The 16,022-nt window shown below is 50.6% G+C and overlaps 1 protein-coding gene across 1 annotated transcript; it reads right to left on the bottom strand.

Moving 5' to 3' along the window:
- Window positions 1-275: 275 nt before the first annotated feature.
- CTSD (cathepsin D) lies at window positions 276-13,682 on the bottom strand. Its single transcript, XM_072337502.1, has 9 exons — window positions 13,483-13,682; window positions 13,013-13,169; window positions 11,016-11,139; window positions 9,621-9,739; window positions 6,242-6,441; window positions 5,226-5,348; window positions 4,236-4,380; window positions 3,508-3,606; window positions 276-2,919 (listed from the first exon to the last, which is right to left on the bottom strand). The coding sequence occupies exons 1-9, from the start codon at window positions 13,548-13,550 to the stop codon at window positions 2,758-2,760; spliced, it is 1,197 nt and encodes a 398-aa protein (XP_072193603.1). The 5' UTR covers window positions 13,551-13,682; the 3' UTR covers window positions 276-2,757.
- Between the last annotated feature and the right edge of the window lie 2,340 nt (window positions 13,683-16,022).

Genomic DNA, 16,022 nt, shown 5'->3' with positions numbered 1-16,022 from the left:
CACATTTTGCGCAAAGCCCTGCAAAACCTTGTCCTAGCTGGCCCAGCAACCACAGCAATGAGCAGGTGGAACTGTCACATCACTCTGCAGATGCTGTTTCTAATACACAGAAACAGAGAAACCTAACAGCCTGCCTACTGTTTTCCTAACCAAGAGAACCTGCTGAAACATGTACGAGTCCACACACATACAAGCTACCAGCCATACTAAGCCCCTCAGGTCTGGGAGAGACCAGGCTACACCTCAAGCTCCTTAAGGAAAGACCAGACTGACAGTTAAGGGGGGAAAACACTGTATTTGCTTTTCAATTTTCTAGGATGAGACAATAATTCTGACAGCAAATTAGATTTAAAAATAAAAGTCACGCAGTAAGAGTTTGGTTTAAAAACAGATAAAAGAACAAGAGGAGGAGAACCATTTTGGTGAAGACTATGATTTGTATTGCAAATGCAGTCACACCCAACTGCTCCTCCAGCCTATCCCACGATATGTTAGTTGGGGCATGGCTCTGGGTGACCACAGAGGCTATAAGGCATTGTGTATCCACCAGAGCTGCTGTCCGATGGCCAGTTCCGCACAGCTAAAATCTGACATGGAACATTCAAAATCCTCTGTCCCCCCTCCACGTTCCCTGTATCATCTCAGAAAGAAAAGAAAAAAACCCAACGGGTACTCAAGATGCCATCTCAGTGTGCTGGGTAAATCCTGCAGCTTGCAGATGATCTAGCAGGACTTCATGGTGTTCCAGGTATGTAATGCAAGAAGTGGACTCTCTGGAAAGGTGCTGTTGATTTTGAAGCATCATTTTTTTCAGTAACACGCTGTTCTTGATCAGCAACATACGTCCACAGGAACCCAGATAATGGGTTGCAAGTCCATGAGCAGGCAGAAGCAAGCTCTGGGAGCAGCAGATGCATCATATCCAGAGTTACAAAGAACAACACACACGTTAGAAACATCTCTGCTGCCCACAAAAGACACCTCCATAGCATGAGTTATGGTCATAAAGTCAACCGAACCACTGCAACAGGTGGAGACAAGCAACATCTGCAGGCTAGGTGCTCACTGTCTGCAGCTGTCCTCTCACAGTTCACCTGTAAACTTCTTCCCCACTCATGCCCCAAAGCTCATGGTAGATTCACTGTTGGGATGATGTAGCTCACTTGTATACATACCTCACCTTGACTAATGACCTATTCACTCAATTGCTAGTGGTTTCTCTTGCCACCCTCAGCTCTGTCCCTCAACTCTTTAACCTCAGGACCTGGGAAATCAGTATGACTGGATTCTCCTTCCCAGCATGGACTAGGAGCTTTGAGAAATTTCTTCTCTACTAAAGACTCACTTTATCATCCTCCCAGTTACTGTTGTCTCTTCACTCAGCCAGTGCATGCTTACCGATGCTAGATCAATTAAACAAACACCTCAACGTGCCCTGATCTTGGATCCTGAAGACAAAGATGTGGAACTAGGAATGCAATTCCAGTTACCACCTCCCCAAAACAAGAAAATGCTTTGTTTGGTCTGCAGCACAGGAGGTAAATGGACAGAGATCTCACTGATATTAGTAACACGGGGAAAAAACATGCCAGGTAGGGAGGATGTGAAACCCTGGGCTTTGGGAATTGGTAGGGGAAAAATGAGTGCAAATACAAGCCCACAGCCTCTGTGGCACCCTCCTGTCTGCAAGTCTTGCTGCCTCTGCCAACTGTCTCTTGAGTTTACAGACATTCAAAACACTATGAGTAATGTTTCCTAAAGGTCTTGTGATTTAACCTTGTAGATCACATAATTGCTTTAGGAAACATTACCCTCAACTCACTGGCTCTGGATGAAGTTGCAAGGAAAACCCAGGAGAAGCTCAACACACCCAAGAGAACTTGGGTGTCATGGCTTTGCTCAGCCTTCGGCACAAAGCTGGGCCTTAACAGACATGAAATCAAGTGACTTGTATTAAAACCTATTGTGAACACCCCACCCCCACCCCCCTTGTAATCTTACATACTGAGGAGTTCCACTGACTGGAATCCTCCTGTAAGTCCCTGCCCTAATAGGTCTGAAAGGCTCAGGCCAGGCATGCTGACATGACACCCCCTGCTCTCACTAGTGCCTTCACAACACAAGATACACAAACAGAGCCGCTCAACTCCAAAACTCAAATCCTGAGCATGCTTCACAATCCCCTACTGCTTCAGCCCAGGACATGCTCTCTAAGGACCAATCCAGCACTAACTCAAGGAGAAATGGTCTAGCAATTGCTTTCTCACCCATCAGAGGGGTGATGGACTTGACCACCCACTTCAGTGACAAACCAGAAGTATCACCTGACTTCTCCATCCTTCTCCCCTAGCAAAGAAGCCCCAGCACAGCTCCGCCACAGGAGCAGAGCAAGCCAGCTGCCTTCCCAGGGGCACTGGGGGGGCAGTGAGGGCTGGTTCAGCTTTGAAGTAGATCTTAAAAACAAATACTCAAAGGTCTAGCAGTAAGCAAGGGGCTACTCCAGCTGGTGTTATCAACTAGAACTATCCCAGCACCACTTACTCAGAAGGGGAAAAGCAGCTAGCAGGACAGTAACAATGAATATTTTCCTTGTAACCTTAAATCTAGTTCAATTCCTTTGTTTTGATATTTTTTTTTTCCCCACTGAGTGGGTTTTTAATCCTGATAATCTTTCTCTACAACTTCTCTACAGGTCCTGTGTGTGTATGCAAGTGTTTGTGTGTAGCAGAGACAGTGAGGGAGGAGGGGGTCAGGCGCTTAGACACATTTGGCGAAACCAACAGAGTCATTATCACGGTCAAAGACAGTGTAGTAGGGGCCAATGAAGACATCTCCCAGGATCCAGAGTGGTCCCCCAGGTGGTGGGACATCCAGGCCAGAAAACCCACTCAAGCAGATGGTCTCTCCTTGTGCAGAAACCTATAGAAGAGCAAGAACTTCAGCCAAAGGTCCCCACCTTTCATCAACAACACATTTCAAATAGTATCTGCCAACCCCAGCTGCACTTCAGCCTCTCCCATTCTAGGATCTGCAGCTTGCAAGAGCTTCTAAGAAGTAAAAGCCACTGCTGAAACTCTGCACAAGGTGATTTTTACAAGCTATAAGACAACAGTTACCTTCCATGTGAGACTGGAGGCCTCTCTTACAAGGAGGCTGGACTAACACTAACAGAAGTCAATTGGAAAAAATAACAAAACAAAACCAACCAAAGTGTCTGTAGAAAGCTCTGAACTGCCTACCCTTACCCTTCCTTTCTTTCTCCTCTGTGAGCAGGGAGCATCATGCAGGAAGATTTGTTCCTGTAAAACATGGTAGTTCCCTGGACCCATCAGCCACTGCTACCACCACCATCTTTCAGACTTCTCCCCCACCCCCCAAGTGCCAGTTCTAGGCTTGCTTTTGCAGTTCTAGGATTTCTGCACTTCAATGCTCGGATCCAAACAAAAGAGACAAAAATCAGGTCTTGCAAGAGAAGCATAGGGCTGTCAGAAATTGCCCTGGATGTACCTTGAAGACATATTGCTCCCCAGTGAGCTGGTAGGGCTTCCCACCTAGCATGAGTGTGACAACAGGCAGAGACGAGATCTTCTCACAGGGGATCACATACTGAAAGAGAAGCAGCCAGGGCATCAGATGGCAGTTCCTAAGCCCTCAAGAAAGCACAGTCACCCACTTGGAATGGTCATGTCATCCCCATCCTCCCAAAACACTGTCCATCTCAAAGAGCCAAAGCTGCCTGAGCTGGGGTAAGCGTGCTGCTAAAACCCAGGGCACTGAGCAGTGGGGCCAAAGGATGTAAGGATGGTTTAGGTCTGCAGGGATGGAGCCAGAGGATGGCAGGTTCAGGTCCAACTCTGCTGAGCCCCTACAATCCCCATCCCTCCAGGATTTCAGGGAGGAAGACGACCTTGGGAGATTAAGTATGACGGTTAAACACTTGGCAGGGATGGGCTGTCATTTGCATTAAATGTATTTGTAATTAAAGTGCCTCTGGACTCTCATTAATGCGAATCCTTGGCCTCAGCTGCAACTCGCATCCCTCTTCTCTACCTCCCAGAGATGAGTGGCAGAAGTGACCCAAAGCAAAGCCCTTCTACTACTCCCATCTCCATTCCAAGGACAGAAGGGTGCTTTCTGTGCTGGGAGCTTTTCCTGAAGCACAGACTGGGATCAGAGAACAGGAAAACAGCATGCCTAAAAGCATTTGGATGCAATTATATCCACAGCAGCCTCACCTGGCCTTTGATGAGTGGTTTTGCACCAATGGCTGTTTGCAGCTCCTTTACTTCCTTGGTAGGGCCAGTGATGAGAGAAGTGCCTGTGTCCACAATGGCTTCGCAGCCCCCTTTGCAAAGGGTCAGCCCATTGGCAACATCCACCCTAGGAAGAGATGTCCAGAGAGTAGACAGTCCTTAGAGATGGCCCCAGCAAGGGCTACAGAGAACTGAAGTAGGGATGACTTAGCCTGGCTGTTACACAGACATGCAAGAAGGATTGCAAGAGATAGCCACGGATGGCCTGAGATAGTGATGGATGCTCAAATCCTGACGTAGCAGGGTTGCTTTTCTACCACGCATAGACCCTGATTCCACAGAGCCCCTGCACGTCTGAAAGTAAATAGATGCCTTGCTGCATTACCTGCATTCCTGCAGATACCCTAGACTGCTGAGTGCGCTGGTAGGGGTTTGTGCCCACACTACTGTAAAAAGCAGTGTTAGCCAGGTGCTAAGACAGCTTTAGGGGTTGTAAGCAAGGGAAAGATTCACATACATGATGAAGGAAGGGGAGGAGTTGTTTGGCTTCCTCACCCATATCAAGTTTCTCAGTGGTGCAGACAGATAAAACCTTCTAGCCTTGATCTCTGCAGGCTTTGCCAATGCAGCATGGCTTAGGGAAGGTGAGAACTAAAACCCTGCACCAGGGAGGGCAGCAGCCCTCAGGAAAGAGGCACACACTGATCACAGCCTGCTCCTCAGCTCCTATCACGTGGGGGAGCTCAGAATAGACAGCAGGGCTGGCCGGCAGCTCCCCTTCCCCCTGCCTCCAACAATGCGCACTGATTGCCGCACCGTGCCCTTCAGGCAAGGGCTGCCTTCCTGGGGCTGCATCCTGCTCATCTGCAGCTGCCAGCCAACAACTCAGAGTTTAACACACAGGAGGCTCGCAGCACTGTTCCAAGCATGATGGATGCAGGGCTGCCCGCACAGCGGTGCAATGGGACTTACGAGTCCATGTGGACCTGCCAGTAGGCTTTGCGCGTGACATTCACCCAGCTGAAGTCACCACTGTAGTATTTGGGGTCAGTCCCCCCCAGCAGCAGCTCACCACCTGGCTGAGCTGTGGGATCTCTGCAAAGAAACAAGAAAAAAGAAAAAATCACCATCATCAGGCGTGAGGTAAGGAAAACCCCACTGTGCATCCACAAAACACACTGGGGAGTTCGGAGGTGAAGCACAGCATTAGTAGCACTGGAGACAAACAACTTATAGTATAATATATAATAATACAATAGATCAGTATCAAGACAAGTATTCTGAGATAGACTAGGGGAGGGAAAAACTGAAATATTTTCCAAATCATCCTGCAGACTATCTGTGCCCAAATCCACTGAAGCCAATGGCCTCAGAGCTGGATCTTCAAGGTTACTGTCAGATAAAAGATTGCTGCTGAGCAGATGGGAGAAATATGGTGATGGGGGAGGGACAGTGCTGGAATTGTCAGTAGTAGCCCTCTCTGCTCTCCCTTCTCCAGATGTACTCCACTTTGAGCTGAAGTGCATTCATGGGGTACCTTAGGGTTGGCAACAACTGGCCAAGACAGTAGATGGTTTTCCCAGAGTGGGAGGAAGGATAAGCCCCATCATCAGTGCTTGTCTACAAGGTGACATAGGCACATAGCTTGTGGATATCAGCTGCAGACCAGGGCTGTGTTTACCCCTCTAACAAGGGCTGTTCTAGTTGCACATGATCTTATGACTGCAATCCTCTTTATTATTATTTTTTTTAACTCTCTCTCCTTCAGAAGAGAAGGCCCTCTCTCTACTTCTGAAGTCTGGTAGCAGATCTACTCAGCATTTTTAAGTTCAGTAAAATGCTGCATTTCTATTCCACTTCTTATTCCATGCTAACGAAGAGCAAGGTATTTAACCCTCCTGCTCCAGGGAGGCAACCCTGTTGAGACCTCCTCGGTAATGCCGGTGCTTACCCTGACTGAGATATGCTGCCACCAAACCCAGCAGTACCTGTTCAGATAGAAGGAGAAGATGTTTTTCTCAATCAGCTTCTGCTGCATGACATTATCAAAGAAAGGTGTGACCTTGTCCACAGAGATTCTTGGGAATGCCATGCCCAAGATGCCATCAAACTTGGCAGCAATGAAGGTGATGCCTGGCTGCTTCACAGCCTCCCCGAAGATCTGGTTCTTGATTTTCAAGTTACCAAGCTGTAGGTAGATGGGACAGAAGGAAAGAGTTTGTGAAGAGATGCCCCACAGAACTAGGGTGGAAACTGGACCTTGCTGAGCACAGGCTGTAGAACATCCCTCAACACACCACCATGCTTTTGCCCTGGTATTTGTACATAATAACTGAAAACACATAACATGATACCGCCCTCCTTGGTGGGACAGCCCACTCTGGCTATCCAGTGGTACCTCAAGTCCCAGTGAAACCCTGTGTGTCCCCATGTGCTGGAGCTTCCCTTCACTCACTTCCCACCTCACTCAGCCCTCAGACTATCGCTGGGTCTTAGCATTGGTCATACCATTTTGTAACTCCTTGTTGTGGAGGGCTTGTCCCCTCACTCCATAGCCCTTCCCTTATTGCTTACTTTATCCTATCCATAGTTTGAGCAGATCTTATGCTACACAACTCTTCACTCCAGACATCTAATACATATCTGAGTCCTTCCTCCCGGGTGCTGCATCCGTACCCAGCTGGGACCACCAATCCTTCCTACCTCTGCCAAAGAGCCTTGCAATCACCCCAATACAAGAAACATTCCCAGGATCTTGTGTCACGTCCAGAAGAGAGACCAGCTCACACAGACCTCTTGTGGTGGGGGAAGAGCCAGTAAGGAAAGTGATGTTGGCACATAAATAGTAATCAGAGTAAGGCAAACACAAAGGTCATCAGAAGGACCAGTATTCCCCACTGGAAAGCTGAAAGTCCTCTACACATGCTCAAGGGCCAGTTCCCATGAAGAAATACAGAAGCTGCCCAGCTTCTAGCTCATCAGAGGCAGTTTTGGTGTCTGTATTAGAGCTCTAGCAAACAGCCCTGTAGTAAACAAGGCTGGACTGTACAGCTCGGCCTCGCCCACCTGATGGCAGACAGCAACAGCAGATAATGATCCCTGTAAATGACAAACATCCCCTCAGGGTTAGACAGACTGTGACTGGGCAGGCGGTGCTGGCTTTAATGGTATCTACAGATCGGAAAGGGCAAGTCAGCCTTGCAAAAGCTAAAAGCCACACGGCAGGATGTGGGCCAGAACAGCTCACAGCAACACATCCGTTTGCAAGTCCTATAGCTTTCAAAAGCTGTTTCAAACAACAATTGCTCTGCTTCTTGAAGAGAAAATGCACAGCAGGGCCACCCTGCACGCAGGGCAACTGTCCAAAGCTGGTCCTGCAGCAGCTCAAAAATCAATAAGGCTTCCACTTAAGGGAAACAGAAAGATAAGATTGGGTTGGTTTGAATTCCTCCTCCAGATCAAGAAGCTAAGGACAACCTGGCGGTGGGATCTCAGCAGGCTCATGGAGACCCTGCCCATCTGTGCTTGATTCTCAGCAGGACTGAGACAAAAGTGCATCTTCAGCCACATGGCAAACAGGGAGCATGGCAACATGGAGCACTACTCCAGCCCCCCCAGCAAGACTGTAGCTCAACACCTTCCCTACATAGATAGAATGGACAGACTCTGTACCACCCACCAACCAGTGCCCTTCAGAAGTACGTCAGTGCTACCATACATTTCTGGGGATGCTTCTACCCATTTGGCTGGGGCTGGAGCTGAGACAGCAATTCTAGAGGCTGTTTCAGAGTCTGTACTGCAAAGCCACAGACTGCAAGCTTGCCTGTGGGATGAACTGCCAGTGGCACACCATGGTACTGAATCTGAAGGTCTCTGATCTCCCCTTGCTCTGCTGCACTGGAAGCACAGCGCTGCACTGGAGCCATGCAAGAGGTTCCTTTTGCTCCCACCCACACAGAAACTAAGCACTACCAGCTGTGCTGGTTGCCAACAGCCATCCTCACTCCCCTCAAACAAGCTCAGGCACAAAGTTCTTCCTCTGTGCTGCTGGGAAGCAGAGAGCTAATTAGCAAGCAAGCATTAGGGTGATAATTACAGAAAAAAAATTTGCAGTTTTCCTTCTGACTCACTTCAGCCCAGCATTAAGCAGGAAAGTGCCTAAACCAGCCCACACTTTCACAGGACAATGAAGCTTGCTGTTTGTCTTGCTCCGTGTCTGCAATGAGCTCCTTCCAGACCTCCCCATCCCAGCATTGCTGCCATACCATCAGCTCTGCAGCCAGCAGGGCCCAAGCAGACTGCTCTGTCTGCTGAGTAAACCAAGCATGTGAAGGCTTGGATGGTGGCTGTTTTCTAAGCCTACTGAAGAACACAGTGATCATGTCATGAAACTGAAATGGTCTGGTGGCAGAGGAATCAAAAACAAAACACAAGTATGAAGAATGAATGGCAGCCCCTCCGAGCTCCATTTTCCAAGTTACCTCCTCTAAGCTATAGAACACTTACTACTTGCTTGCACAAAACTCCAGGCTCTTCCTTAGCTTAGATGCTTTTCTTCCAGTTCTAATGAAGAATAGCTTAACACTTTTCAGCTCAAACTAACACAGAAATCTGAGAAACTCTAGATTTCTGTGCTTATTCACAATGCTTTGCCTCCCTCCCCTAAGCAAACACACTCCCTTACCCCAGCAAGGACAGTCAGTAACTTGGGAGCACGTGTGCCACAGATTTCCAGCAGCTGGTACACTCAAGTGCATTTGTCCCAGGGAGAACCTGAAGTCCCAGAGTATACACCCTTTAAAGGGCAAAGTATTCAGCCTTTACTTGCAGAGATGAGAAGCTATGATCAGCCCAGCAACCTCCAACCAGCCTGTCAATGGCTGATGGGAAACCCTCAAGACATTTGGTAAGCACCACTCCACACAGGACCAGGATGAGGCTGGCTCCGCCAACAGAGCCTGTTTGTGTTCTGTGTGACATCAGCTGCTCACATGAATGCTTCCTGCCATCAGGATGTCTGCCAAGAGCAAGTTAGGCAGCAGAAGCAGCCTGCAGGATGGTGCTGGTATATATAGTTAGGATATGAGTTTCCCAGAGTCAAGAGAAAGAGGATGGCCAGGGCACACCTGCAGTGTACCACAAGTGTGGCTACTGCTCAGTTCTGCTTTCATTGACCCCCAAGTTAATCCCTTCCCTTGCCCTGCCCACCTCAGTTGTAGTTATCGCCTCACTTCAAAGCACTAAGTAAGACGGCACTGAAGCATGCTTGATACAAGTGGAACACTCCAGAAGCGAGACCCATTGAAATCAAAACGTTTCAAGTACTTTTCCCAAAAGCTGGCACGGGGGAACTTGGCCACTACTTACCGTGACTGTGTCCTGGCTCAGGAATCCAGACAAGCTCCCAGTCCCATAGTGGATGGCAAACTCAGTGCCATTCTCCACATAGGTGCTGGATTTGGATGCATCGTACTTGTGGTGTAGCACTGCAGGCAGGAAGGGGAAAAAATGGACATGAGCACTAATGTTCCTCTGCACCACAAACAGGCTTCAGTCACAAGAAAAACACTTCAAATGCACCAGGAACATCTGCTGTGTGCCTTTCCAGTGTTAACCACAAAATAACTTCTGCTCTTCAATACCCAGCTACATAGCATGCCTGGGGCACACAGACACTTGGTGCTGCAAGGGCCAGCTTGAATGTAATGAGAAGGTCTGGGAATCAGGCAGGAAGATCCAATTTGGCCACAGTGCATTAAGAGCCTGGACTGCACACGGCTGGCATGTCAGGTCACATTAGACAACAGGGAGGCAGATGTCCCTATGGCTGCCTGTCATGCCATGGAGAGCTGGGTGGCTTTGAATATACTCTGCTCTGGACACAAACATGGACTCAATGGTCTTATCAAGGCACATTGGAAATCTGTATGTCCATTTTTGCTTACACAGATACAAAAAAAGAAACAGTACTGTCTTCCCACAGCCCATGATTTTTGCATGTACAAGACAGGGCACAAGCTTCCCTCTCTGCCCTTGACAGCCATTGGAGGTCACCTCTCACACTTGCTTTTGTTGGCCCCAGGGGTTCCCCCTGCTACTTAAGAAGCACAGATGGCAGTTCCTTTATGGCATTTCACCATAGCTGGGTTTGAAACATGCATTCATGGAGGTGTATTGCACAGTAATGTCACAGAGCAGAGAACAAAGATAAAGAAAAAAAACGTAATTTCTTAGATGTTCTCATCACAGAGAGGAGTGACTATGTGGTTCACGTTAATTATAAAACCCATAAACATGCAGTCACATGCTCTGTGCAGCAATAAAACAGAAACTAGGACAGTTTATATCAGATCTGGCAAGAAGCTGCCCTTCCCCCACCCCCCCCCAACATTGCGCAACAAAACAAGTCTATAATTTGGGGAGAATCCCAGCAACCTGGGGAAGCATTCATTGGTTCCCAACCACAGGAGCAAGGCTGCTCAGGAAGGCTGGGCTCATGCGTGGGCAACAGGGAGCAGCTTTAGGAGAGAGGGTGTGAACCAGAGGGGCAGGGAAGGCTTGGCACCAGCTCAGATCTCTCCTCCCTCCCTCCAGGTGGATCAGCAGAGTCTGTCAGCTGCTCTGCTATAGCCAAGTTGTTCTTTCAGCAGGAGAATATGATGATGATGCAAGCTAGGGGCTTCCAGTTCATGGCAGGGGCAGGATCATTACATTAGTCCCTGCATTAGCACTGAACAGGAAAAGACAAACTGTGATACTTACAACAGGCGATGTCCAGCAGGTGACAGTGCACTGATGGCACCCAGAGGTTGGAGGAGCCCGTGTCAAAGACCACAGTGAACTTCTGTGGGGGGGTCCCAATGCCAATCTCACCATAATACTGGGCCTGCAAAACAGAACGGAGCCCTGTGAGCAGAGGTGCCCAGTGATAATGGAGTGCATCCCACAAAGCTACCCTGAGCTGGAGAGATAACTGCTGCAGTAGCATGGGATGGGCACAAGGAACCCCTGTCTGGTACCCACACCCATGGGTGGGGGGGGGTGTCCTGGTGATACAGACACTCCCAAGCAAACACAACAGCATGTAATAGCAAAGAAATTAATGACATCTTCCACAAAGCTTTTCTCAAGGTAAAAAAGGGACTGGCTTTTTATGTAGACACTGCCTTCATCCCCACTCAAAAGAGTGATGGGCTCTACAAGTGTCCAAACATAACTACAGTGGGTAAGAAAAGGATAAACAGGGAAGAGAAGCAGGATGGGCACTTGTAGAGATGACTGAAAGCATAGAAGGGAAGAAGGTGTGCAGGCAGAAGCAAGACTCACAAAAGGGAAGAAAAAGCTGTCAGAAAGGCAGCATAAGCACCTGCACTGATGAAAAGCCAGAACAGCACTGAGTTGGCTGGGAAGCTGCTGTGCTGGCAGGTCTGGGGAGGAACTGCAAGTCACATGGAGTTATACCCTCTGCTGCCACGGGGGTTTCAGTACTGCTGGCGAGCCCCAGGGTGCAGGAGCAGAGCCAGTACTCAAGTTGGGTGTGATCAGTTAGTGGGGGGGGGGGAAGCCTCAGAACAGGATTAAAGGATTATCAGAGGTGCCTGCTCCAAGTGCAGAAACCACTTGGTTTCTCACTGAGTAATTAATAACTCATTACCACTAACTGCAGTGGGGAGCCAGCACTCACTTCACTACTTCTGGGGTCAGCCCACCTAAAAATAACTGACTACAAGCTTCCACTGCCACCAAGGTCAAATCCTCACTGAGTGACAGGACATTTAAACTCACCCATGCACAGGTTACTATGAACAAGAGTAAGAACAGCTGCCCCGCAAGACTGTGGCATGGTGGGCCCCATAAATCCCATACACAGACCCACAAAAGGGACTTGTGGGGAACCATATAGAGTGGCTGCCTGTTTCCTGAAGCTATTGCAGCAAGTAGAGCTCTTCTCAGTCTCTACTGGGTTCAGAGAGTGCCAGCAGACACTTACCCTACGTCACAGGCTTGATCGGTTCCTATGACTGCTTCAAGATGCCCCACTTGGGGTAGGCACTTCCCCTTCCTTCCTGAACCCAAGACCGCACTCTGGCCGCAGAGTATGCTCTGGAGCAACACCTGAATTCTTGACAAGGTTCTTTATCTTGGCAGTGCCTCAGCACACTGAAGTGCAGGGCAAACATCTGGGTCCTGGCAGCACAGCACCCCAGCTCCATGCCACACTGGGGCTGGTTTTGACACCACTGCTCAAACAGTCACAACCTTTCCTTATGGGATGGGGCTCAATAAGGGCCTTGGGAGTAGGACCAGCACCTTCCCTGTCCCCAGGTGAGGGCTGTGTGTGGGATAGATGTATTTGTGATAAGATCTCATCTGCACTATCTGAGGTCTCCTTTCAATGCTAGTTCCACCATCCAGGTGTGGAAACACCCCTGCATCCACCACAGGATCATTTCAAGGCCACTCAGAAGGAGAAAGCAGGGACAGGTTTGGCACCTGTGCATAACAGAATGCAGCACAGTAATTCTAGGAGCACCACCAAGCCTGCAGGCCCCCATGTACATCTACCATACACAGCAACTAGTGGGAAAGAAGGAAACAGGTCATAGAGCAGCAAATCTGGCAGCTCAGTAGCACCATGCTTATTATTTTTAACTTCTTAATGACATTAAGCAACTGAAAGGTTTGGCAACGGCCCTCTGAGCTGCAGCAGGTGGCACAGCTCTACCAGGAGCACCAGGGCAGCAGGACTGGGTACTCACATCCATGTAGTTCTTGAGGATTTCTGGGGTGGGCTCAGCCAGGTCAGCAAAACCCAGCTTGAACTTGAGGAACTGGTTGATGGCATTCATGTCTGGGATCTCACTGCCCGCCTCAGTCAGCATGCGGCGCGTGGAGGTGAATTTGGTGAGGGGGATCCTGTAGGGCAGGGGAGAGCACTCGGTTACAGGGACTCTACTAGATGACTGAGCACCCACCACCCTTCCCAACCCTCTGGAGAAGATCACCGAGCCCCAGCAGGATGCAGATGGGGCAGACATCCCCTGACCTCGAAGCACCCAGCCCAAAAACACAGGGGAAGCCCCAAGCAGCGGCAGCCCGCACCTCAGTAGGTGAAGACCTCCAGGAAAGGCCTCGCAGAGCCCCAGCACAACCCCAACCCCGCGGCACCGTGAATCAGCAGCGCCAGACCTCCACACGCCCTCCCCCCCGGCGCCCCCTAACACCTCACCTGATGAGAGCCGCGCAGGGCCCCACCAAGGCGAGCAGCAGCAGGACGAGCAGGCCGCGGGACGCCATGGCGGCGGAACGCTCGCAACGCACTACACCCCCCAACGAAGAAGCGCGGAGCCCGCCCTGCCCGCGCCCAGCTTTTGTAGCAGCGGCCTCAGGCCCGGCGCGGAGAGTCAGCTGACGGGGCGGCCCCGCGTCACGTGCGGCGGGGGGGGGGCGGAGCGAGGCGGCACGGCTTTGGGGGGGGGGCGGTAGCAGCGGGGCCCCCGCCTGACCCCGCGGCCGTGACTCAGCCTCGGGGTGGGGGGGGGGAGTGAGGGGGAGGGACGGTCACGAGCCGGCGCTGCTGGTTTTTATTTTTTACTTTTTAATTGCTGTCATTAGATACGCTCCCCTCCCTCCCCCCCAAACTGCCTTTAGTTTTATCTTTTTTAACTTGTTATTTATTTATTTATTTATTTATTCTTACGCGCACGTTGCTCCCAGTATGTCCAGCGTTTCTCTCTTCCCACTCTCCTCGAACCCCTACAGTGCAGCACTACCCCCCACCCCAAGAACACGTGGGGCTTTCAGCCCTTGCTACTACAAAACCACAGTCTGCCACCAGCACTCCCAGTTCCACTGGGGCTCCGATGGCTCTGGTGCCCCACGCTGCCCCTCTCCCATGCCTTCATCCCACCGTGTCCTCTGATGCAGTGCGGTTTGGGGCAGCCCAGTGCCTCCTGCTAGGGGCTGGCACCTGTGGCTGTGCAGTTCTCTGTGTAGTCTTACCACAAGCTCGCTTATTGAGCTGCCCTAACTCTTCTGCCAGGGGAGTGCTCAGGTGAGGTATTAGCACTAAGTTCTTCTCCAAGAAAGCAGCGTTGCAGTGGTGCAGGCTGCCCGGAGAGGTGGTGCAGTTACTGTCCTTGGAGGTGCTCAGGAGTCGTGGAGATGTGGCACTGAAAGATGTAGTCAGTGGGCATGATGAGGGAGAGCTGGTGGTTGGGCTGGATGATCTTATTGGTCTCTCCAACCTTAACAATGCTACGATCTGTTTATTTCTAATGTCCACCAAAGCCCAGCACCCAGCCGCCCCATCCTCCAGGAGGATAAATCCCACCAGCAACCTATGCTTGAGCCCCCCCCAAAGCCATAAGCTGCTTTTGGAGAAAACAAAGCAGGGCCAAGCCGGAATCTTAGGGCAGAGAGAAAAATGTGCTGCACTGCAAATCCTGCCCTACTCCCGGCCACGAGGCCCGTTAGTCCGGCAGCCCTGGGTGCCAGCCAGTCCTGCTTCCTCCTGCCCTGCGGGCACGTGGCCGGGAGCACTGCTAGCCATGAGTCAGCAGAGCCAGCACCTCGTGACTCAGCAAATGCTGCTCAGCCACTGTGGGGAAAGTCTGAGGGCTCTCAGTCCCCTCCTCGCTGCAGGTGCTGGTGCATCACGAGGCTTTCCCAGCTACCACGTGTGGTGTCCCCTCGTGTCCCACCTGGGCAAAACTGCCCTGCCCATGGGTTCACAGACAGCGTGGATGGGCCCGCCGCCGCCTGCAGCCCTTCGAGGCTCTCCTAGCAGCTGGTGGTGCAGTGGGAGAGGCACAAACCCTCCTTTGAAGTGGGAAGGAATAGGCTCTGGAATCCTACCCAGCGTTTGGCCCTGGGGCTGCACACAGGACAGCTCCTCGGCACCCATTTCCAGTCCAACCAGTCTACCCCAGCATCCCATGGTTGCCAACGGGGCATACAGCCTCATGCTGGTGCAAATGGGGCTGTGCACTCTGAGCCGGTGTTCACATCAGGTTTTGAGGTATCTCTAGAGCATTTAACCCACCTTTAGCCCTCGGTACTGAGGCCTCAGGCATTCATGTGCTGGGCTCTGTGGCCTTACTGAGCACTAGTCACCAGGTGTCACTTCTGTGCTCCCTCAGTATTTCCATGGGGTGTTTGTCCTGATGCAAATACAAGGTTTTGCTTGCTTTGAGACACTCCTATTCTCGACTCCATCCAGAGGCAAGCACTGTGCTGGATCAGCCTGTGGATGTGGGCGGCAAGTGACGCACCCCTGGCCTTGGGCCACCATTTCACAACCTCCTGTGAATTCTCCAGGTGTGTGTGGGGGGAGATGATTCAACCCCGCAGGACAGAGGAGCAGCCTGGCTCCGACACACCAGGATAGGGGTCTTCTCATCAGGTGACAACAGCAGGACCAGACAGGTCCTGGGAAAAGTTCTTCTGCAAAAAAATGGTGATGCAGTGGTGCAGGCTGCCCAGGGAAGTGGTTGAGTCACCGTCCCTGGAGATGTTCAAGAAACATGGAGATGTGGCACTGAGGACGTGGTTAGTAGGCTTGGTGAGTTGAGTTGGTGCTTGGAAAGGAGGATCTTAGTGTTTTGTTTTGTTTTTCCAACCTTGACGATTCTATGTTTTTGGGTGCGTACATGGCAAAATGGTTGAAGCTGTGGTGACTGTGCACCAGCAGTGCAGATGCTGATGGCTGCAGCTAATCAGCAACACCTATTTCACCAGCCCGAGAGCAGCCGTGGAAACTTTTTCCTG

The sequence above is a fragment of the Excalfactoria chinensis genome, chromosome 5 (assembly GCF_039878825.1).
Source record: "Excalfactoria chinensis isolate bCotChi1 chromosome 5, bCotChi1.hap2, whole genome shotgun sequence".
In the NCBI taxonomy this organism is placed as follows: Eukaryota; Metazoa; Chordata; class Aves; order Galliformes; family Phasianidae; genus Excalfactoria; species Excalfactoria chinensis.
Note: the sequence above shows the minus strand (reverse complement) of the source record. Positions and strands in the feature narration are given on the sequence as shown.